General features: G+C 39.9%; 1 protein-coding gene across 4 annotated transcripts in view; it reads left to right on the top strand.

Annotated features, from left to right (window-relative positions):
* The window catches only part of KCNH8 (potassium voltage-gated channel subfamily H member 8), a 162050-nt gene that overhangs the window by 34525 nt on the left and 103537 nt on the right, over nucleotides 1-23988 (top strand). For all 4 annotated transcript variants that reach the window (XM_033165995.1, XM_033165993.1, XM_033165994.1 and 1 more), the window contains exon 2: nucleotides 17812-18045. In XM_033165995.1, coding sequence (XP_033021886.1) covers nucleotides 17812-18045 — 234 coding nt within the window. The remainder of the gene's footprint in view (nucleotides 1-17811; nucleotides 18046-23988) is intronic.

The raw sequence follows: 23988 nt of genomic DNA, 5'->3' as shown, positions 1-23988 counted from the left end.
AAGGTTGAGTGCTTGCTTTGCATGCAGAAGGGTCTAGGTTAATTCTCTAGTTTAAAAGATCACAGGCAGCCAAGCAAAGAAAGGCATTTTTGCACTGCATCGGAAAACCACTGCTAGTGGGCTATATGGATTAATAGAATGATTTGGTGTAAGGCACCTTCTTATATGTTCACGGTGCAATAAATTTTGATCTGGACATGAAAAACTGGGAAAAGAAAGGTTTCTGTGTTTGTGTGTATAACTTTTCAAGCAAACCTAGCCAAGCAGTTTACATAAAAATGACAAAACAATAAGACCCGGTTTATAACTATATCATCTACAATATAGTTTGAAAAGTTGTTTGCTTGCTATGCCAAATTTGCATTATGATTCCTGAGATCAAGAAGCAGGTTTTCATCTATGTTTGTATACAATTGGATGCCATGTTGAATCAAGATGGCAGACTGAACCTTCCAAAACTGCATTGGTTTTAACCGCTGATGTGTGAATTATTGTTGTCGTTTCTTGGAATGCTTGAGTAACAGCAGGCACAGACTACAAGGTGGGGGGAGAAACTTTTCGAAACTAGCACTCCCATGATGGGTAAGGTGGTTCATGAGTAGCCCTATGGTGACAGCTGAAGGAGGAATAGACCACCCTCAGTTAGAACATTTGGGAATTAGATGGTGGGCAGCTCTCCGGGCTATTTTGTTCTCTCTCCTTGTCTCCATTCTTTGAAGGAAGGAGTAGACACCTCTGCTGGAATACCAGAAGATAGATTGAAACTAGCTACAAATACAACTTCTCTCTTTTTTAAGTAGATTTCCTTATTTTTGTATAATGTGAAGGTTGTGTATTTATTTGTAAAATCTTTATACAGTACATTACCTTCCAGCCCTTAAATGGGGCACCAAGGCAACAAATACCTTAATAGTGCTTGAGAGAAAGAACATCTTAAAACAATTATTCCATCAAAAGCAGAGGATTAAAGCCCCATTTTAAAACCTGCAACAGTTCAGCAGAATAAAAGTGTCTTTGCTGCCTGCCTGGAAACAGTGAATGACAGGGACAGCGAAACCTCCCTCAGGAGAGAGTGCCTTAATCGGAGTGCTGTCACTGAAAAAGTCCAGCTTTGGGTTTCCCTCTATAGCAGAGTAAGGCTCCAGATAATAGGCTGGTTCACATGGTGTATTTGTAAACTGCTTTGACACTGAGAGCCAGTGTGGTGTAGTGGTTAAGAGCGGTAGACTCGTAATCTGGGGAACCGGGTTCGTGTCTCCGCTCCTCCACATGCAGCTGCTGGGTGAAGTCTCTCAGCCCCACTCACCTCACAGAGTGTTTGTTGTGGGGGAGGAAGGGAAAGGAGAATGTTAGCCGCTTTGAGACTCCTTTGGGTAGTGATAAAGCGGGACATCAAATCCAAACTCCTCCTCCTCCTCCTCCTCTTCTTCTTTTACAATTAAGTGGTATATAAATTTTATGAAATAAATAAATAAGAAGAAAATATTTGCAGCTGAACCTGCGGTAGAAATTATCTGAATTATGATGACAAGTATAATAATGTGCAAAAATTTGTATTCTGTCTTTGTCTTTAGCTTGACAAACGAACTCTTGAACCTTTCATAACTAATTAAGATAGTAGGGAATTCTAACAGTATCCTAACAAAGAAAGGTTCAACATTAACAATGATTCATAGCACCGTGTCTCTGCAGTGCCTTTGATCTCCTGAGCATGTCTCAAATGTTAACTAATCAGGGTACTTTAGGATCATATTTGCAGGGGATCTAAGAAGTTTGAAAATATTTTGACGCATATATTAATTATCATTATTACTTACCTGCCCTTCACCCTAAGGTCCCAGGGCAGGTTAAAACAATTTAAATATAGTTTTAAACAGTTTTTAAAGTTACAATTAAATATACAGTTTGAAAGAAAAACCGTATGAAGTGGCTTTGATAAAAAATTAAATTGCAAAATCGATATTTCTGGTGTTATAGAAACAAACCCTGCTCCTTTCCCCTTATGGGGTAGCCAGTATAAAGTCCTTAAGTGGGTTCCCTATCAGTAGGAGAAAATAACAGAGGCCAACTAGAGTATATTGAGAAGCAAGTGGCTAGTAAGCCTGGTCTTTATTAACTGTTGCAACAGGGTCCCCACTCACCACATGGAGGAAGGAGGAGAACCCAGAACAATGGTGCACAAGCCCTTATATAGACTTTTGAAATTGCCCACTCTGCAGATCAAGACAACCCCAAAAAAAATCATACATACATCACAGAAGAAATCCTGTCTGCCAGGATATCTGTTAATGGTCACTCATACCAGGAACAAACTCAGTTGGTCTCTAAGGTGCTACTGGAAAGAATTTTTAATTTTGTTTTGACTATGGCAGACCAACACGGCTACCCACCTGTAACTGGTCACTGATTGCTTTACCTGGGCAGCCCTGGCCATTCTTTTGTGATGGTAAAAACTTTTAGTTCCTGAATCCAGGTCACAGGCTCATCCTATTCACACACAAATACGCCCTTAAGACAGGATTTGAAAGCAAAAAGACACAAGGGAAGGCTTTTCCCATTTCCTCCCTCCTTGCAGAGAAATATATTAAGGTCAATTTGGGAGAGTCAAAATCAGGGGTCGGCAACCTAAGGCCCATGGGCCACAAGCGCCCATGGGGGTTGTTTAACTCGCCCATTAGAAGAGGAGAAGAGTTTGGAGTCTCAAAGCGACTAACATTCTCCTTTCCCTTCCTCCCCCACAACAAACACTCTGTGAGGTGAGTGGGGCTGAGAGACTTCAAAGAAGTGTGACTAGCCCAAGGTCACCCAGCAGCTGCATGTGGAGGAGCGAAGACACGAACCCAGTCCCCCAGATTGCGAGTCTACCGCTCTTAACCACTACACCACACTGGCTCTCTCTGCCGCCCGCTCAGGGACCCCTACCGCCCGCTCGGTTGGCTCCCGTGCACCACGCTAAACCGGTGCGGAGCAGAGCGGGGACCACCTTCTGCGACGCTGGCTGGCTTCCCATTGGCTGCAGGAAGCTGTGCATGCCTCCTCCATGCCGGAAGGAGCACCGGAAATAGCGTTTGCGCATGCATGCATGCGCGCACACTCCAGCCAACCATGGCGTCCGTGGGACCGTGAACCGGCCCAAGCCACAAAAACCTTTCCGACCCCTGGTCAAAATGGTTTGGGGGAGTCAAAATGACTTCAGGATTGCTCTCCTGTACTATTTCAGACATGTGGTTTATATACTTATGTATGTGTTTGCCTTGTACATTTAGGAATGTTTATTTTATATTTGGGACGTTAGAATTCTTATAACACTGGGAAACAGAAATCTAATGGGACACTCTTTAAAATTCATTTTTGCTGTTATACAATAGCTTTTTTTTAAATGAGAAAATGACTATGAAAGCTCAGGTTTATCTAAAAGCTTAAGGATCTCTCATTCTTTCTGGAAAGTGGCCTTGTGCCTACCTAATGCTGTTCTGAAACAAAACAAAGGCTCAGTTTCCAAGAAGGGCATTATTTACACCCCAAGTTTACAAGATATGTAGCATTGTCTGGAAAACAACTAACCCATAAGTTTATTTTAGAGAAAATAGTAGTTTTAGACCTTGCTATTATTCAATGTGTGTGTCTAGACCACGGAATAATACCTCAGGTATGCAGCACATAAATAGCTTATCAACAAGACCAGAGAAAAGAAAAGAGAAAAGAGAAAAGCATTAACCTACATGTTATTGTGCAAATAGAACCGCAGTCACAATTCTTTGCAGCATTTCTAACAGGAACTCTGAATTGCCGAGACAGATTAGTTCAGTCCCGAAGAAATAAATTATTAGAACGGGAGTTTTAGCGGACCTCAGAATGCAATATTTAATTGTAGCATGTAGGAAAAACTGTACCAGAACTAGTTTAACTATGGACTAGTCTATATGTTGGACAGTGTTCTCGAAGCAACTAGCATGAGTTTGGCCAAACTGTGGAAGGCAGTGAAAGATAGGCGTGCCTGGCGTGCTCTGGTCCATGGGGTCACAAAGAGTCGGACACAACTGAATGACTAAACAACAACAACAGAAAGTCTATATGTTACCTTCATCAAACAGGGACTATGTCAAATGGCCTCTGCATGATAACTTGTGAGCACAGCTGCTCTGCTCAGTGTTCCTGAGCACTGCTACCTCTTTTGCTCCCATAAGCTTCCCAGGACAGGTGGTGGCAGTGATGGGCAGTGATGTTCCACAAAGTGCTCGACAGAGCACAGAACTGCCATGTGAAACAACTGCTGCTACTCCCATCTCTGCTAACTAACTAACAGAATGCTTCTGGGTCCTACTATGTTAATTGCAGTTCAGCGTTCTCCGTATTGTATTCCTATATTCTGTTTCGCTTTTCAGTAACCTGCGTTGTGGCTCCCCCACTCCACTTCCCCACCCACAATTAAACAGAATTGCAGTAGCACAGTGAGTACAGAAAAGTACTACTGAAACTTTTAATGGTTCCTGTGCCTTTAATTAAAAGTCTACCGTTTTCAAGCCTTGACCTTTCTATTGCTTTGTGTTGGTAGTGGTAGAATGATTAGTGATAGTTTTTTAATTGCCCCACTGTTCACTCCTGCTCCTCTTCGGGACAGCACTTTCGCTATTAGTTCCTTAGCATTACTTTTTTCTGTTCAGTTTTAGATCAAAATTCACCATGTGAAAAATGCAAAAAGTGAGAGATAGGAAATTGCCAAGTAAAGCTTTTCTTACCTCCAGAATAAGGGGGGGGGGCTATTCAAGGGGCATTTACAAGACCATTCATCGCTAATTCTGGAGCCTTCATTCACAGGAAGCAACAAAAGGGGCTGGACCAGTAAAAAAGAATATATTTTTAGAAACTACTCCCCCCACTTAATTTCTGAGCAATACTATCAGTAGAACAATGCATTGTTTAATATTGAATTATTTAAACCACCACCAGCAACTATAATTCTGTTTTCTATTTTTAAAAAAAATGAAAAGGAGAAAATATATTTAATCAATATATTTAATCAAACTTTAAATAACAAAACAAAATAACTTTTGTGCAGTGGCAGAGACAGATGGAAGGATACCTCCACATCTTCTCCAGGACAGCAAATTAGGAGGTTGGATCGCTCTGCCACACCCCAACAATTGAGTATGATGTAATGAAGTCTTCAGTGGGCATGTCTCAAGAACAATTCCCAGTCATAATTAACATTGGGCAGTACCTTTGCTTAATGGACATTATTTGTGAGTTATGATCGCATAAAGATCTCAGCCATGGGGAAGGGAATTGCTGGATAATGTAGTGCTGTGTGGAAAGTCCATTTCACTTTCAGCCAATTAAAGGGAAAGCTGCAACCACAGTAATGACTGGTATCCTGAATATTGGGGGGTGGGTGGATTAATTGTGATCCCAGCCTTCTCTGTATTAGTGCTTAATGAATCATTTCACTAAGTTTAAAGTGAACTTTGTAAATTATTGCTGCCTAAAGAGTTTTACTGGTAATCTTTGCTTCATGATTGAATTCTCAATCTCATAGAATAACACACACACACACACACACACACACACACACACTTTATTTGCATTAGCCACTAGCCACAGCAATAAAATAAAATAAAATGCAATATACTGATGATGGAGCTAAATGCTTAGCCATACAAAATATGTTCTAGAGGTTTACATCAATACAAATGACAGAATTGATACTTCCCACCCACCCACCCTTGCTCACATATATACGCAGCACCGGGAAACAATTAAATAATTTACTTCATACCCAGAAATGGAGGAGGAGATCTGGAGAGTCCTTGCACCTCACAAGGAGACCCTTCACAGAGCCCAAAGAGGACTTCAGTGAGGACCAAGGCTGGAGGCACAACAGGGTGTTGTTTAGGCTGCTCAACATCCCCGCCTAACAGCTGGTGTGTGAGGTAGCGCAGCAGCAGCAGCAGCTGCTTTCCTGTGCATCCTCCAGTCTCCTGCCAGCCCTAGAGCTTCAATTCCAGTTGTGGATATTTTTCGTGCAGTATTTTTGATCTGGATTGGGGAGGGAGAGTGGCAGGGACAGGCATTTAGGGGTGCTTCCCCCCTTATGCGATATTCACTTCTGCTTGTGGGGTGTCAGAATGTAATCTCTGTGTAAATGGGGAGTTGCCTGAATGAAAATGGAAGAAACTGTGTGTTATTATTCATACCTTAATATGAGATAAATAAGTTCAGCTTGAACTAAATAACTAATTAAACTCAGGCTCCTGATTAGGAGCATATCTTCTAAGTTTCAGCATCAGGTGTTCCTGAACTGTACACTTAGGATCACAGGAAGTTGCCGAATACCTAGTCAGACTATTGGTCCATCCAGCAGTATTGTCTACATTGACCGGCAGTGGCTGTCATAAGTTTCAGACAAGACTCTTTTTCAGCTGTTTCTGAAGGTCCTAGAAATTAATCTCGAGCCTTTCGGCAAATCACCTGCTCTGATGCTGAGCTATGACTCTTTCCTTGAAATGATGCTGTTCCCACTTGGTCTTGTGAAGGCCATTATATTAAATGCAGGTAATGTACACAGAATTGTTTACATTTGTGGCCCATATATTTTATTTTCTTCAAGTGTCTAATGCATAATGTATGAAATGGGTGGGGGATCTTGATCTTGAATTTTATGCTTAAAGAATTTATGTTATCATAGATTTTTCTTCTTATTGTGGCATTATCATCTGGCACCAACAGGAAGAGAATAAGGCCTCGGGAATATTTAGAATCACTTCAAACACAACAAGCCCAATGCTTTAAGAAAATTGAGGCTGACATAACTGCTATAGGCAAAGGCAAGAGCCAATGAAGTGCTGGCAATACTGCTGAACCACCAGCAAATTCTACGTCCTGAGAAATGCTTTGACAAACAAATTTGGAGAATACTCTTTCCTCCTGCGCATCTGTTTTATGGCTGACAAGTAGATGCTCTGTGTGGAAAAGTCCATTATTGAATGCTGCATCCCTTCCATATACACGTAGCAGCCACTTTACAAACACAATGCACTCCCTGGAAATTATTTGTTAGGTGAGCTTTCTCATAACGAGTCAATGATTTCCATTTATTCCTACAGGAAGATTTTCTAATGCATTCCCCACCACGGGATTTTGAACCCAAAATGCAGGGAGAAGCCCAGGAAAATCCCATTTAAAAAATGCTCTCTGGTTTGTCTGATTGCTCCACCTCCCTCTCTCTCTCTGTTCCTCGGCCAACCAGCAAAAGGCAAACAAGGAAGTAAAAAATGTTTTCTGTTCAGATATCTGAATCTGCAGTGCATATTTTGAGATTTGAGTCCTGATTCCTTGTGTTTGGAAAAGTGATTTTTTTTTAATAGCAGACCTTGTAAAGCAGGACCTATGTGTAGTTTAAACTTTGACACCTGCCTCCTCTGGTTGTTTAAGAACATGCAAAGGACTGTTTCATGCTCTTATCGACAATCCTTCCCTGTTCATTGTGGAGAAGGAGCATATTTGCCTCTGCTGTTCAGTGTAAAGGCTGAAGACTAGCAGGATCTCCAATGCACCAGAGTTACAATTTCAGCTGAATTTGGGGGAACCACTTGAAGTATCCATTGTGTTGAGCTATTTCAATTGCTTTTGTTTGATTTGCTAATTGCAAACAGCTGAAAGTCTGTAAATTTTGCTAATAAGCCTGATTTGCAATGGGGGTTTGATAATTTAAATTGCAACTGTATATCTTTTAATATGTAATATATGAAGCAAGCAGTTCAAAAGCACGTGAAGTGCAAGTAGATAAATAGGTACTTCTCTGGCGGGAAGGTAAACGGCATTTTCGTGCGCTGCTCTAGTTCGCCAGAAGCGGCTTAGACATGCTGGCCACATGACCCGGAAGCTGTCTGTGGACCAACACCGGCTCCCTCGGCCTATAGAGCATGATGAGCACTGCAACCCCAGAGTTGTCCGCGACTGGACCTAATGGTCAGGGGTACCTTTACCTTTTATATGAAGCAATGCCTAAGACTTCAGACTTACGTTCATTCACTATACACATTATGAGGTCCACTTGCACAGTAAAGTCAGTCTGGCATCCTTGCTGATATCTTTAAGGTGCCAGTTGTTGACCTGCCTTTCCCTACAGGCCTGAGCTAATTCTGTGCTGTTGTTGTTGTGTTTCTAAAGCTTCCTATGGCTGTTGTGCGAGACTGTTTTTTGTACGGCATATGAAAAAGCACTAAAGTTTTAGATGATCTTTTCTTTTCCCTCCCACTCCCTCATATAGAATCATAGAATTGTAGAGTTGGAAGGGACCCCAAGGGTCATCTATTCCAACCCCCTGCTATGGAGGAATATGCAGCTGTCCCATACAGGGATTGAACCTGCAACTTTGGCCTTATCAGCACCACACTCTAACCAACTGAGTTATCCAGGTGGTATAGTGTATTTATGTTTTTGTTTTTAAATGTAAGTTGCTTGGAAACCTTTTGGGTAACAAGCAGCTAATAAGTTTAACTCATGATAATTGAGTCGCTTTGGGTTGCCCTGGGCAAGATAAAGTGACTAGCAAATTTAATGAATAGTAATAATTAGACTCTTAATTTCAGGGTCATGGGTCGTATCCCCACGTTAGGCAAAAGATTCCTGCATTGCAGTGGATTGGACTAGATGGCCCTTGTACAATTCTATGATTCTGATTTATATAGATGATAGATAGATGATAGTAAATCCCATTGAATACAGTAGGACTTATTTCTGGGCACACCTGTATATGATTAGCCTGCAGGAAAGAGGGTACATCTTAGCTACAGCAGCTTGTGTTTTGATTAAATAAGACTCTAGAGGGCAGTTCACTACTATTAAAATACTGTGCAAAACTAATTTCCTTGACTTTGCTACTGTTGTTTATTATTAGAATACAGTAAATCTTGTGGATGGGAAACACTTTCTAGAAATGTGAAGACATGCAAAATAAAAGCTAATCTCAAACTCTATATTTTAACTGGAAAAGTTGGGGGTCGTCTTATACGCCCAGTCGTCTTATACGCTGGAAAATACAGTAATTCAGTTCAAATTCATGCTTTTTAAATCATGTCAATCAACAATAATATGTTGGCATTTTAGCAAATAATAATCTTTCCCTAATCTTTGCAAGACTGAGGACAGGAGTTGTAACTTATTTTTGTTGAGTGCTAAGTTCAGCATGTTAAATAAATAAAGCATCCTTACAATAATAGTTACGCATAATCAACATGATGGTTCTTGAGTATGCTGCACTCCAACCCAACATCTGCACTAAGAATGTGTAAAGATAATTCAGACAGCAGATTCTGTGCTCTGGGGGTGGCATTTGGCCAAAAGAGAATTAAGCCCACTACAGAGCACATATTTATAAAAAGAAACATCTTCTTTTAGTGCTAGTGTAACAATGTGGCACTGTGAGGACTGCACAGCCTGTGCTGGTTCTAAACCCATTAAAAAACCACAGTATGAATATGTTGGCAGACAGGCAAGGACAAATAACTGCAAGACAGGGCATTTGTCTTTGAGAACTGGATAACCTTCAAGACTACCATCTGGATATAACCAAGGGCTGTTTTGGGGTCAGGCACAGAGGGCACGTGGTTGATAACTGTGTCTTCTTGTTTCTAAGAAGAACAAGTAATCCTAACCACCTTTCTCCAGTTTGCATCAGACTAGAATTGAGTGGTAGGTGCAGATGAGCAGGGGTCAATCTACTATGAAACTAATAAAGGTTAAGCTTCAGGGCCCCTAATCCTGAAAGGGTCCCAGAAGTGACTTTAGTCCACATTGCTAAAAAAATTTGGGTCTAGTACACCCAATCTGAGTCACGCAACTCAAATTGGTTCTTGTGTGTGTGTGTTTCAACAATCCCAAAGTTTGAGTCAGTAGCACAGATGTTGCAAAGGTGGAGTGTCACAGTAAGTTATCAGTTCAAAGAATATTTGCACCTTAGGAAATCACAGAACATAGAAGAAAACATGCCACCTAAAATGAAATGTGTATAAATTCTTCAGCTTTTTTGTGAGCAACACCTAACTGAAGTGTTCCCCGATATATTACTACTGCGCTTAAGGTGTCCTTGACAAGGCCTATCACGTGCTGAGAAGCAGAATGGGATTTTTTCAAAGCCTCCTTTATAAAGAACAAATTTCGGCCTACCATGACTAAAGAACGCTTAAATTCTTTATGCACATTATCTCTAGAAAATGACATTGCAAGGAAGCTCCCATATGACGAAACTGTACGTGAATATGCTGCTTGAAAAACTAAATAAAAAAAGAGTATTTTGAAAAAATGTGCTTCATGTAGTATGTGTTCTCATAGGTGTCTAAAATAAACTATTATATTCACTGCGGTCTTTTCTATCATTTATTTCATCATTCTATGATGCATATATATAACATTTCCATAATTTTCATCTCCAAAAGTCAAAAATTATAAGGCATAGTAATTTTTTATTCACACCTGTGACTTTGACATGATATATATATATCTAATGTCAAAGTCACAGGTGTGAATAAAAAATTCACATATATATATATATATATATATATATATATATATATATATACACACACACACACACACACACACACACACACACATATATCAGCCCCGGTCAGCATGGCTAATGATAAGAAATAATGAGAACTGTAGTCCAAGCAGCTAGAGGGCACCCGATGTGGGAAGGCTGTCATCATCTCAATATTGCAGATAGCAACAAATAGTGACTGATAATGGCTTGCCTAAGGCCACCTTGGGAGAGGCAAGATTCAAACCAAGGACTTCTTGATTTGTCAATCAGCCACTGCACTAACTTGAATAAGAACGTCTGCTCAGAAGTACGATATTTAATACCAGCTCTTAACAGAACACTTGACGAAGCTGACGTTGCAAAAATTGGTGATTCTACCACATAAAAAGATAATTGGGCCCAATGAAAGTTTTACAATGTAAGAAAAGAGGCAGAAGAGGATTCATCAAGCCTCTTCTTGTGGTGTGTGTGTGTGTGAGTGACAGCCTTGTTTAGGTGTCTTGAGTGGAAAGACTTAACTAGATTAACATGAATTGTGAAGAAAGGCTTTCTGTTTCCTTTGAGCAAGTCTCAGCCTGTTCCTTTATTGCGGTGTTGACCCATTATTGATTCGCTGGATAATTACTTTGATTAAAGGCAGTGCTTCCCTACCTCATCCTGAAGAATGCTTTCTCTCTTGCTCCTGCTGTGGTCAGTCGATCTCCTCCCGATAGGACGCCCACACAGCCTTGCTTGTTCCCCTGGGGGGGAAAAAACACGCAGCAGAGAGTGAGCGATTTCTCTTCTCCACTTCCACCAAATGCCAGGTTACTGCCGAACAATGTAGGCAGCAAGAAATGTTATTTTGCTGTTGATGGGAGTCCAAGGATGTCAGATTGTTATGGGCTTGTTTGAACATTAAGGCTTTGCTTTCATTATTAGACAGTATGTGACTCATGAAGGGAGTTGTGGCTCCCAAGGCTCCCATTGTCTTTCTCTCATTTTGATAAAAGCTTGAAGAACTACTTGGCTTTGCCTCTTTTCCAGCTGTGGTTTCCTGCCTGTTATGTTCTGTGTAGCTCAGGCAATGACCAGGGATGATGGGAGTTGCAGTTCAGCAGCACCCGGAAGGCCAAAGATTCCCCATTCCTCTGCACCATTGGATAGCCTCTTATGATCACTCAAGGGCTCTCAGCAGAGGCCTGGGATATGGTAAAGGGGGCAGCACTGGGAGGAGGAAATCACAAAAATGGGCGGAAGCAGCTTGTGTGTACTGCACTCCCATATAGAACTAATTCTTCTGTGAATTCTAGTATTGCATTGGATTAAACTGGAGAGAACTGCCCACACTGGTGGCATTAGAGATGTAGACCTCTGCAAGATTAGTTTCTCCTAAATGTCATTTAACTAATGTAAGATGCCAATTGCTACTCTTGTAATATTAACCAAATCAAATTGAAGTCAATAGTTAATAATTATGATGATGATGATGATAGCCACCTCTTAGATAATACCCAACTAAATCTTACTCAGTAGACCTGTTGAAATCAATTGAGTTAGAATATGCAAGTCCATTGATTTCAGTCTAAGCCAGCGTTTCCTAATTCTGTCTCTGATATTTCTGCTTACTGATTCCCCCCCCCCACACTTATTAGATGTGAAATACATAAGAATGATAGAATTGTACATACTCCACTTTGTTCACGGGCTACAGCTATGGAAGAAATATCTCACTTCCCCACTAAATCTTCCGCTTTACTCACAATCTACAGCTTTGAGAGAAATACTGCATTCCACTTGCTCATATCTAACAGCAATAAGAAAACATTGTCATTTGTCTGTGATTTAAAAGTGTCGATTGTTACCAATTAGCACCTATGGAATAAACATTATATTTTGCCCGAAAACAACAGCTGTAAGAAAGAAGAATAGCTGTAAAAGAAAAGCTGCCCACAATTAACAACTTTGAGCAACCATAGCAAATTTCTGACAGCAGTTGTAAAACAAATGCCACACACTATAGTTGTGAGGAAAAAACGTTTAACAGCTGTATGACTGAATTACATCTTGGTTTACTGCTTTATAAGGAAAATTATATTATATATGTGTACTGCTGTACACTTTGCATCAATAATTAACAGCTGAAAAACAGCTTCACAACCGCCCAACTGTTAGCAACTGTGGAACAAAATTATGTAATCAAATTAGCATCTCTAATAGAAGTGTTGCCATTCACGAAAACAAACTGACACCTAAAGAAGAAAGAGAAAAACAAATGTTTTTATTCTAGGATGATTTAAGCATTAAGTGATGCTCGGAGAAGACCCATTGAAATAAATGGATGTAAATTAATTCCTTGATGTAAAGTTCAGTTGTTTCTGAGTATTATTTGTTTAATAGTGTGAGATACTGTAGTTTTCTAACTAAAATCAAGCTTGTTTAAAGTCATTCACCTGCTAGTAAATATCATGATTAACTTATTCCATAAATAGTTCAGGAAGAAACAGATTTGCACAAAATTTATGATGTTCATAGTTAGCAATGCTATTGAGTGTATCTTTTAAACTTCACTTCCTTTGTCATATAGCTCATCTATAACAGTGCTGGATGGAGATTATGGGAGTTGTAGTCCAAAACATATAGATGGCACTAGGTTAGTGAAGGTTGGTTTATAGTAAAGATTGGTAGATTGGTAGCTAATGTTAGCTTTAATCCCATGGTGTGAAGTTTGAATGTAGTTTGAAAAAGATATTTTTTTCAAATTTTATAGTCTTGCAGCTTCTAACTTATGTTCACCATAGAACCTCAGTTATGCAGGAGATCCAGTGAACCAAAGCATTTGTCTATTTTAAAAAGCTTTTAGACCACCTCTCATCTAGCCAAAAAATTATCTGTGGAAAACAATTTCAGAAAAAGAAGCTCAGGAAAAGGCTAGTGAAAACAAAGGGCCCTTCTGAATTCAAGTAATTATTGCAGAAATGTTGGAGGGTATGGAATAGGATGTGCCTATTTTCATTGGAGAAATGTTGAAGGGGAGGGGATCTCACCCAATTATGTGTTCCAGGGACAAGGACCCACTACAGAAAAGGCCCTCACCCACATATGCTTTTTAGAATAACTGATCACAAAAGCGGGCACATGAGAAGAATCTTCATTGGTGATTTTGGGGGCAGACTGGTATGTGTGACAGTAATTAATATCTCTTAATGCCTTCCAAAGTGCCTCTCCAAGTATGTCATATGTGCACACACTCATTGATAGGCATAGCATGTGGCAAGGTACTGCATTGGCTTCACTCGGTTTCTTATTGAAAGTATGACAGGAAGTCTTCTTATTTAATTTTACAAATACTTACCGGTATTAGGTAGGAAGATTTTCATCCCACCCTTCAATAACATTATCAGAGTGGCTTACTAAACGCCAGTCTGCTCACCTTCTATGGTGGGCGGTGTTGCGGCTGGACCATGGGCCACGTCAGTGATCCAGTGAATGTTAGGGTTGTGTGGTCTGCCTGCCTGCAACTGGCCAATGGCAGCAGGTCTTGGGCAGGTGTTCCCTGGGGGTTGGCTTAGCTGGCAAATGAGCACCACCTGGGCCCACTTCTGGGGGGACAAATTGCGGCCTGCCCTGAGTTTCTTCTCACACAGTGCTGGCTTTTCAGCCTGCCTGCTGGAGCAGGGACTTATCCAAAGTCTGTAATTGGGTATGCTGGAGGCAGTGGCTGATGGGACACATACTCCTATTCACTTCCCCTTGCTCCATCATTAGTAGTTTTTAAACAGTGCTTGGATTAATTTGTACTGTGGATTTTAAGAGGTATATGTGTTTTAAAATGGATGATCTTGCATGTTATTACGTTTGCAATGAAGAATTGTACACTGCTTTGTGAGGTCTTTTTATGTCCTGAGAGGCAGTTTAGAAATCATGTTATAAGTCCTCCCCCCCCAGTAACCCCCTCCTCTAAAATAAGCCAATTTGTTGATTCAACCAGTATGGACTTATATGTGGGTTGGAGCAAGATTCTCCCCTTAAACTTTTCTTTACAGTTTTTTGGTTTTTGTAACAAATTGTAACAAAATTTTACATACTGGTAGCTGGCACAGGAGTTTTATTTGGATATAAAAATATACTCCTATAAAAATATACAATTATTTTTTATTGTTTTAAAAGACACACCAATGATTCAAAGCAATGTTTATCACGGTTGCCTCCATCCTTTCTTTCCCATTCCAAATCCCTCTCCTAAGCTGGGTTCGCCTTTATCCCATATAACTTTTATTGAACGAGCAGTTAGGCCCTTAGGTATATTTCCCACAAAGATGTGTAAGTTTAATTTTAGACAGTGCAATCTACTTCGAGGAAAAGAAATTAAGCATCGTGCCAAGTAAGGCCAGCTATTTAATAAAACAAGCCTTATATTTACATTTTCACAAGTCCTGTAGGTAGTAGTGCTTAATTACCATGAACACCATCATTTATTTAGAGCCTACAGTGTGCTAGATGCATTAAGTATGTATTACGAATGAAATTGAAACCAAGGAAGCAAAGCTCTGGAATCTATGATAAGGAAGCAGAGGCAACAGCCTAGGGAAGCCCTTAAAACAGCTGTGGGGGGAAGCGGTGGTCCTGGCATTGTTGGACCATAACTCACCATCCCTATCCATTGGCTATGCCAGCTGGGACTGATGGGAACTGGAGATCAATCACCTCTACCTTAAAACATGCAAAATAGGTTGGATGTGTTTGTCTCTCCAGTTCATTCTCATTTAACGCCACTTTTTAACCTTTAAGGGGATTATAAAGTCCTTAAAGTTCCGTACGGAAATGTACGGAAGTGAGAGCTGGACCATAAAGAAGGCTGATCGCCGAAGAATTGGTGCTTTTGAATTATGGTGCTGGAGGAGACTCTTGAGAGTCCCATGGACTGCAAGAAGATCAAACCTATCCATTCTCAAAGAAATCAGCCCTGAGTGCTCACTAGAAGGACAGATCCTGAAGTTGAGGCTCCAGTACTTTGGCCACCTCATGAGAAGAGAAGACTCCCTAGAAAAGACCCTGATGTTGGGAAAGATGGAGGGCACAAGGAGAAGGGGACGACAGAGGATGAGATGGTTGGACAGTGTTCTCGAAGCTACTAACATGAGTTTGGCCAAACTGTGAGAGGCAGTGAAGGATAGGGGTGCCTGGCGTGCTCTGGTCCATGGGGTCACGAAGAGTCGGACACGACTGAACGACTGAACAACAACAACAAAAGTCTGAGCTCAGTGCCTGAGCATATTATAAAGAGGCAATCTATAAGTAAATAACATTTTTGAATTAAGTTGGTCACTTGGCGCCTCATGGTCTTTAGGAAAAGGAGTAATCTTGGCCCTCCAGATGATGTTAGATTACAAATTCCATCATTATTGCCGATCCATGCCCACTGGGACTGATGGGAGTTGGAATTCAACAGGCCCATGCCTGGTAAAGGGATGGTTGGCCCCAGCTCATTTACTAAGACATTCAGAATCAGCAGCCACAATTTTCCCCATACATACAGATTTTTCTGTTTGTATCCCTTAGACAGGTCTTCCATGGCTCTAGGAGGCATTAAAATCTTTTTTGCAGCTAATTAGCATGGCCCAGAATCCCCTTTTATCTATTCAGTGTTCCTTTTCTGCTTCATGTAATTCACATTGAATTAGCCGAGAGGATGAATGACTCTGCAGTAGGTAATTGTATTTTAAACAATAAGAAACCCAGGAATAAATTAATTTGAAGGCTGCAGATGCTTTTTAGATACATGATCATTAGCTTTTATACAGAGGCAACATCATCAATTTGCATGGCAAGCATATGATTTTAATTCTTTTACTAGTAGGGGAATCTGATTTTGTTTTGACAGCAGAATCAGCACACAAAGACATAACACTGGTAATGATATTCATTTTCCATTTAGTAAAACAAAAGTGCGAGTTTGAGGAGTCAAACAATTGCTTGAACCTAGCTGGATTGCGGATGTGAGGTGAACAAATAAAATCTATTAGGAAGTGTTATGAATAATTCCAGAAACTGCTTTAATTGGATAAGGTCAAGCAAGTGAGCTCACAGGAATTGAAATATAGTAAGTCTATTAAAGTAAACTTCAGCGCTTTATTAAAATGATGGGTGCCTTATTAAAAATAAATCAGTGGTGCATATTAATACCATCTTTCCCATCTACCCCATGTCCTTGTGATTTAATTTCTCTTATGCACACATACCTTGAGAGAAAGTCCCTTTTTATATTTCTACTGTTCCATGATTTCCACTTTAGTTTGCAAAAGGGCAACTGTATATTTGTGATCAGGGGTCAACACACAACAGTGCTCATTTTAGGAGATGCAAAGTTGTGGCAAGGAGCATCCCTGAAGAAGGTACGATAGCCATCTCTTAAGCTTTTCCAACCCAATGCAGGTGAGAGAGGGTAGCAGGAAAATGTCCATTACATCGCGGAGTTTTACAAGAGGACAAAAGCGGGAAGAAGATTGCATGTATTGAAAATCTTAAAAGATACAGCATATAGGACATGGGAAGTTTCACAGAATTAAAGAAAGATAAACAGCAGCTAAAAATTACCTAACTAAATTATTCACTGGAACGTAATTCAGAAACCATAGGTCTCCCTTCACTGCTTATAAGATAGTCTATTTGTTTGCTGGAATTTAATGATAGCGTATCTGATTGACAGGGCCCTGTTTCTTTCAGATGTCACTGTTTATGACTGAAACTCACAACCACTAATTTAACTAAAGTCCAACTTGTAGCGTTAATGAGAAGAAAAAAGTCAATATCTTGACAGGAAAATCACTACTTGTCAATCAACCTGACATAGTTCATTGCATATGTAACATTGCTGGAACCTACTTACAGACCTCCAGTGATAATACTGATTTGTGGAAAGACACCTTCGAATAAAAACTGAAATTAAAAGAAGTCAAATGTAATTAAATTAACATTTGGTGCTTCTGGATGGAGGTGGGGGGAAGGAATGTTAAAAAAAAAATCAGCTGTGGGTGAATCTCTTTTTTTTTTACTGATATAATAAATACAAAAAAAACATACCACAATGCAAAAAAGTAAGTATCTTTATATTTTGTGGTCCAGTTGTCTCTTAGAAGTAAAACATATGAGCTGATTGATATGGCTGTTGTTTTCCACCACAATCACTTTTTATCACATGAATCAGCCTGAATTTTACACTGTACTGGGAACAATGTGATCCATTTTATAAATGTTTTGCTTCCATGTGTTTTTTTCCTCCCCTGCAGATAGTAACTTCATCCTTGCAAATGCTCAGGTGGCTAAAGGATTCCCCATAGTTTACTGTTCCGATGGCTTCTGTGAGCTTTCTGGATTTGCACGAACGGAAGTCATGCAGAAGAGCTGCAGCTGTAAATTTTTATATGGTGCTGAAACAAATGAGATGATGATTCTTCAAATTGAAAAGTCGCTGGAAGAAAAGATAGAATTCAAAGGAGAAATCATGTTTTACAAAAAGAACGGTGAGTATTATTTCATTCATCAGACACGCTGTAAATGTAGTCATTATTCAGTGTAATGGTTATGTAACATCCACTATTTATTTTGCGTATGAATGTTCAGAAGGCCACATATATGTATATGCATGCAAAGTACACGCTAAAGTTGTGAAACTTATTATGAGTTTTTGTTAAATTCAGTATAAGGTAGATTACAGGTGAAACTCGAAAAATTAGAATATCGTGGAAAAGTCCATTTATGTAAGCAATTGTTTTCATTAGCTACTGGAGTTTAATATATGAGATCGACTCATGACATGCAAAGCGAGATATGCCAAGCCTTTGCTTGTTATAATTGTGATGATTATGGTGTACAGCTAATGAAAACCCCAAAGTTGAAATTGTTAATTTGGGGTTCTCATCAGCCGTATGCCATAATCATCACAATTATAACAAATAAAGGCTTGACATATCTCGCTTTGCATGTCATGAGTCTATCTCATATATTAGTTTACCTTTTAAGTGGAATTACTGAAAGAAATGAACCTTTCCACGATACTCTAATTTTTCGAGTTTCACCCGTATATTCCACATTGTCCATAATTTGGGATTGTATTGAAACACTAACCCATGGTTATGGTAACGTGAAACTTGAACTCATCAGACTAATTCACAACACAGCTGATTCAGTCTGTATTTCACAACTTGATTGTGCACCATTTGAAATTGTCAGCTGAGCTTGGGAGAAGAACCCTCACTGAAAAATAGTGTACTGGAGGTGGGATGATGTGATATGAGCTGTAGTGCTTGATCTGTGAGGTTCTTCTCAAACATGATAATTATCATTTCAATCACAGAGTTATGAAAACGCATGTTTGAACTGACCTTTGACACCCATGGCAAAATATACCAAGGTGTGTTACATGCCTACAATGAAGTGAATAGGTGCTAGATAGCTCTGAACTTTGTGCAATAAGTCTTCAACCTGCCTGCACTTTAAAGCAAGGTAAAGGTACAGGACCCCTGGGGGGGAAATTGTTTCTTGCACTTAAAGGATCTGATTACAGAGCCCACAACAAGCAAGTCTTCAGACCTAATCGACTGCAGGCAACACCACATCTAGCCACAGGAATGCTTTATTTTTAAAATTGTAGTTGTCTCTGAAATTTCAAAATTCAATTTGGAAGTTCCTGTTTGAAATAGTGGGGATTTTTTGAGGAATTTCAACAGAAGCAAAAGGAGTTTCAGTAAGGCTATAAAAATTCCTGAAGGTGGTTTCACATGTCTATACTAATGACACATAGCAAATGTTAATTGTACGTGTTATTTGGGATATTTCGATGAGGAAATGTGTCGTTGTCCCTTGAAGAAGCAAGCTAGACATGTGAGGCTGATGGATAACAAAAAGGAAGAAGAGGAGGCAGACTCTGTTCTTATTCCTGGTTTGCAAGTGAAAAGGAGATAAAAAAGAGGGTAGCAGCAATAAGCAGGAAAAAGAGGGGAATCAACTTATTTGTTGTGGAAATATATTTCAGCTCAGAACACAGCTCTTATTTTGAAAAAAAAAGTATGTTCTGGAAACGTTTTCCAAAGTTTTGTACTGATTGAATTCTATTAATTCTGCTGGTGCTGGGAAAAGGGGGTGGGTTGGTAATTTTCACTGATTCCTCCTTTCTCTATGCCTGTGTGCCCTACTCTGGCAGTTTGTGAGACCCTTCAAAACAGAAGGTGGCCCTGAGGGACGTGGAGGAATTAGGAACTGACAAAAATCACTTTCCTATCTCCTTTCTCCAACAGGAAGGCTCCATTGGTCCCAGTTCCCTGTGTGAATGGACAGAGGCCTTCTGGAGGCCTTCTGTTTGCACAGGAGGAAATCTGACTCCAAATTAATACACACCAAAGAGAGACACAACACTGTGTTTATGGTACTAGAGAATCATCTCTCTCTCTCTCTCCACCCCACCCACCATAAAGAGAAAGGCATGAAGTTTAGTGAAGTTGCCAGGATGTTAATGGAGTATACCTTTAAAATGTAGCATTGCAGGGATGCTTCATGAAAATTCAGCAGAATCATGTCCTTTGACAGCATTAGCATTTGAAGGAAGACATGCCACTGCGTCTCTAAACCATATTCCTGGAAAACTGATGCAAGAAAGATAATACGTAGAGATAAATAATTTACAAATACTGCTTGAATATGAGCAATCCTCTTGCACCAGTAGTTTCAGAGCCATTATGCATGTCAATGACTAAGCATTACAATATGGAAGGGTAGACAATCACCACTAGAACACAACTTTCTGTTCATTTCGGTGGGTGATGGCCAGTGAACTAAGCTATACAGCAGCAGGAGCGCTTGGTGAATGGTGAAAGCAATGCAGTAACGTGTTTACTTAAGCATTTCTTAAGTTTTCCAGTTCAAAAAGGGGAGAGCCCACTGTGTGTCCAGAGTTTTTGAAAGGGGGGGGGGCAGAAAGCCCTAGTACTTAGCCTTTGTACATTCTCTCACCAGTTTCAGCAGGTTAACAGGAACTCTGTTATTCAGTTGCATACTTCCTGATTGTTGCAAAGTATCAAGTGGGGTCTTTCTAGAGTTCCATTTTTAGATGGAAGGATAGCGTTCGTACACAGGCTGAAAACAAGTAATAGTTCAACATAGAAGAACTAATTTCGCTGAACAAATACAGCCTCTTCTTCCTTTCAGCTATAAATTTGCTGTTGATGATGCAAAACAAAAAGAAGCAAAGTTGTTTGTTAATGACATGGAGAAATAGAGATTAGAAGCAGGAAAGTGGTAAAACCTTTGGAATCTGCTTCCCAGATTGTTTCATGGTACAGTCAGAATGTTTGGAGTCAGATTTTCCTAATGATACAGACATACTGATCTCCCTTTAATATGCATTTCTTGCAGGTAGCATGCTTGGGGCAGAAGTGTCATTAAAATCAAGGTGATAGGATAACTTTCCAGTATTGCTCATACCTGGCAAAGAAGCAAATGAACTGGGGGAGAGAACTATTATTTACCTTTGTTGTGTCTCTTGTAATGAAACTTGGGGCTGTACAGTATAACAGTAATGGATGTAAGTTTTCATATGCACTGGTGTTATTATTCACATTTTTTGTCCCATACAGTGCAAATATTTTAATGCATCACATGAGCTATTTTAGAAGCAAAAAAGCCTTGGGACATAATAGGGAAAAAGTGAAATATTGTGAGACTGTTCTGTAATTTTAAACCTAGAACCAGGAGGAAAAGTTTGACTTCTCTAATTGACAACCCTGACACACTTTCAGCGCAGGCTTGCCTAGAGACCAAGCCGTGATTTCAGGCACATATCTGAATTCATAAATACAGAGCATTTTAAACACTGAATAATAAGCACAGAAGTGAGCTAGGTAAAAATGCTATTAGGAAATATAGTAAGTATTTACTATAATGGCTACATTTTCTTGATATATTTTGTTTCTATTAGATACTGAACAGATATTCTAAAAGTGCTCTTTTATCTGGCAAGACTAAAGCTCAGTTTGAAATCTCAGTTATATCTTTGCCAGTTGCTTTATACCATCAGTAAGTTGCAAGTTTATTTTTATTTTTTGGTTCACATTCTGACCAGGTGCTCATCTACAGCTTGTATTGCTTCCATCCCTGGTCACATCCACACCACTCATTTAAAGCACTCTTATACCACTTTAATAGTCATGGCTTCTGCCAAACAATCCTGGGAACTGATGCTGAGTTGTTAGGCATCCCTTCACAGTGCTGCGATTCCCAGCACCCTTAACAAACAACACTTCCTAGGGTTTGGGGGGTGGGGTGGGGAGAAGGCATGGCTGTTAATGCTGTATGAGTGCCTGGTGTGGATGTGATCTTTGTCTTCATTCTAGATTAAAAGGAGCTCGAACTTCTGAAAACTCAGGTAACACACAAGTAGGTCAGAATCAAGAGAACAACACAACTAGTTCCACTAGCTCAGGAGGGTTTGGGTCTATGCTGGCGTCAGGCAGGTGTTTCCAGCTCACCATCTTCTGTAAACTCTTAGCTTTTAAAGTTCAGTATGGATTTTCATTGTGTACAGGGATCATAGAGAGGGTGGTCAATGGAGTGTCATGTGCTAAAAGGGGTGGATTTTGTTGCAGTCAGGAATGTTGGGTGTGGGTGTTTTGCAGACCATAGCGAGATGGCTGCCTTTGGTAGCTGATTTTGTGCATCATGAATGGGCAGGAAATTGTTTGTTCAGTAATTTCTTTCATTATTTAATTTATCGTTGTTGATGGTTATTGTTGTTTTCACCATCATTTTACTGCCAGGTGATGAGGTGCTTATGGGATTTTGTGATTCAGGCGGCAGAAATAATTTGATAGGCTTTAGGTCCTAAACTTAGGATGGCCGTATCTTCTTCTTTACATGGGACAGTCCTCTGCAGGGTTATTGGAGGATAGTGGTGGGGGGAAATGTATTTGTATGTGAGTTTATAGATATTTCTTTAATATATGTACCAGTTTTTCCTCTTGTATTGGGTACACACCCCCACACCCTACCATTTTTACAACACTCTTTAAAACATGTTTGTACCACTCTGTTTATAATTCCAGGGTGACGTACATACAACACAATGAGTTAAATATAAAATGCAACACCAAAACATTGGAGAAAACCCTTACTTTTTAAAACAGGCAGGAGATTAAAATGCCTGGGTGAACAAAAGTGTTTCAACCTAGTTCCAAGAAACCAGCAACGTGCTGGGCAAGCCTCTGTAGGGAAAACATTCAATAAGTGGAGTGCACTGCTAAAAAGCCTGTTTCTTTGTTACATATCACACCGCTAATAAAGGGCTTAATAGGAAGCCAGAGGCAAGGGGTATGCTCCATTTGTTCCCCACCACAATTTTATCTTGGGACATGATGTAAAAGTACTATAGCTGTCTTAATACAAAGAAATTTCAGAAATAGACTGGAAAGAAATAGACTGGCTGAATTGCAACTAATCACCAAACTAAAAACCATGGAGAAACCTGGTCTGGACAAAGACCTTGGATTCTTATCTCATTATACATGACAAAGCTATCTTTAGCCATCTCACCCCTTGCCTTTCCCTGCAAGGCTAATTGCAGCCATTAAGAGTCGTCAACAGGTTTTCCACACCTATCAGCTGATCACCCATTCCCACCACCCTTCTGAGTAATACCCCTCCCCACTCCCTCACTATATTTAAGGTTCTGGTGACTTCTGTTTCAGTGTATCTGAAGAAGTGTGCATGCACATGAAAGCTCATACCAAGAACAAACTTAGTTGGTCTCTAAGGTGCTACTGGAAAACATTTTTTATTTTGTTTTGACTATGGCAGACCAACACGGCTACCCACCTGTAACTATACAATATGAATGATAGTAATAATTAGGTGGGAAATGCATAAATCCACAGAGGATTGCAATAGGTATGGCATTAGCCCAGGTGGTCATCAGGCTGCCAGTCCTGTCTGTTGAATGTTTGCCAATATTCATTCATTTTCAATGAGGGTTTCTTGGCTGTAATATCATCAGACAGGAAGCATTGCGCTGTCAAAACATGTTTTTTGCTGTTGTTTGTTTAAAAAGCATGCTGTGTTGATGAAGGAACAGTCAAAATGGCTTCAACTAGGAAATCTTATCCAGTGCTTTTTTTTCCTTAAAAAAATGTTTAGGGGTACTCTCATTTTCCTACTCATATTGAAATACTGCCCAGCAACGAGGCCAAACTTAGATTCACAAAATGTTTAGGGGTATGCATTCCCCTGCATCCTCCCAGAAAAAAAGCACTGGTCTTATCAATGTATTTGAGTCCTTGTGTTCTTATGATTTACTTACATGGGCTTTAAGTGAGCTTTTTGCAGTGTGTGCCAGCAAAGGCTTCTCATCAATTTTAGCTCTCTTCAGGATTGATGCCAAGTTAGAAGGACCTCTTGATTAGTCTAGCTTTTAATTCTTT

Source organism: Lacerta agilis, chromosome 12, assembly GCF_009819535.1.
Source record: "Lacerta agilis isolate rLacAgi1 chromosome 12, rLacAgi1.pri, whole genome shotgun sequence".
Lineage (NCBI taxonomy): Eukaryota > Metazoa > Chordata > Lepidosauria > Squamata > Lacertidae > Lacerta > Lacerta agilis.
This window is presented reverse-complemented; position numbering and strand designations above follow the sequence as displayed.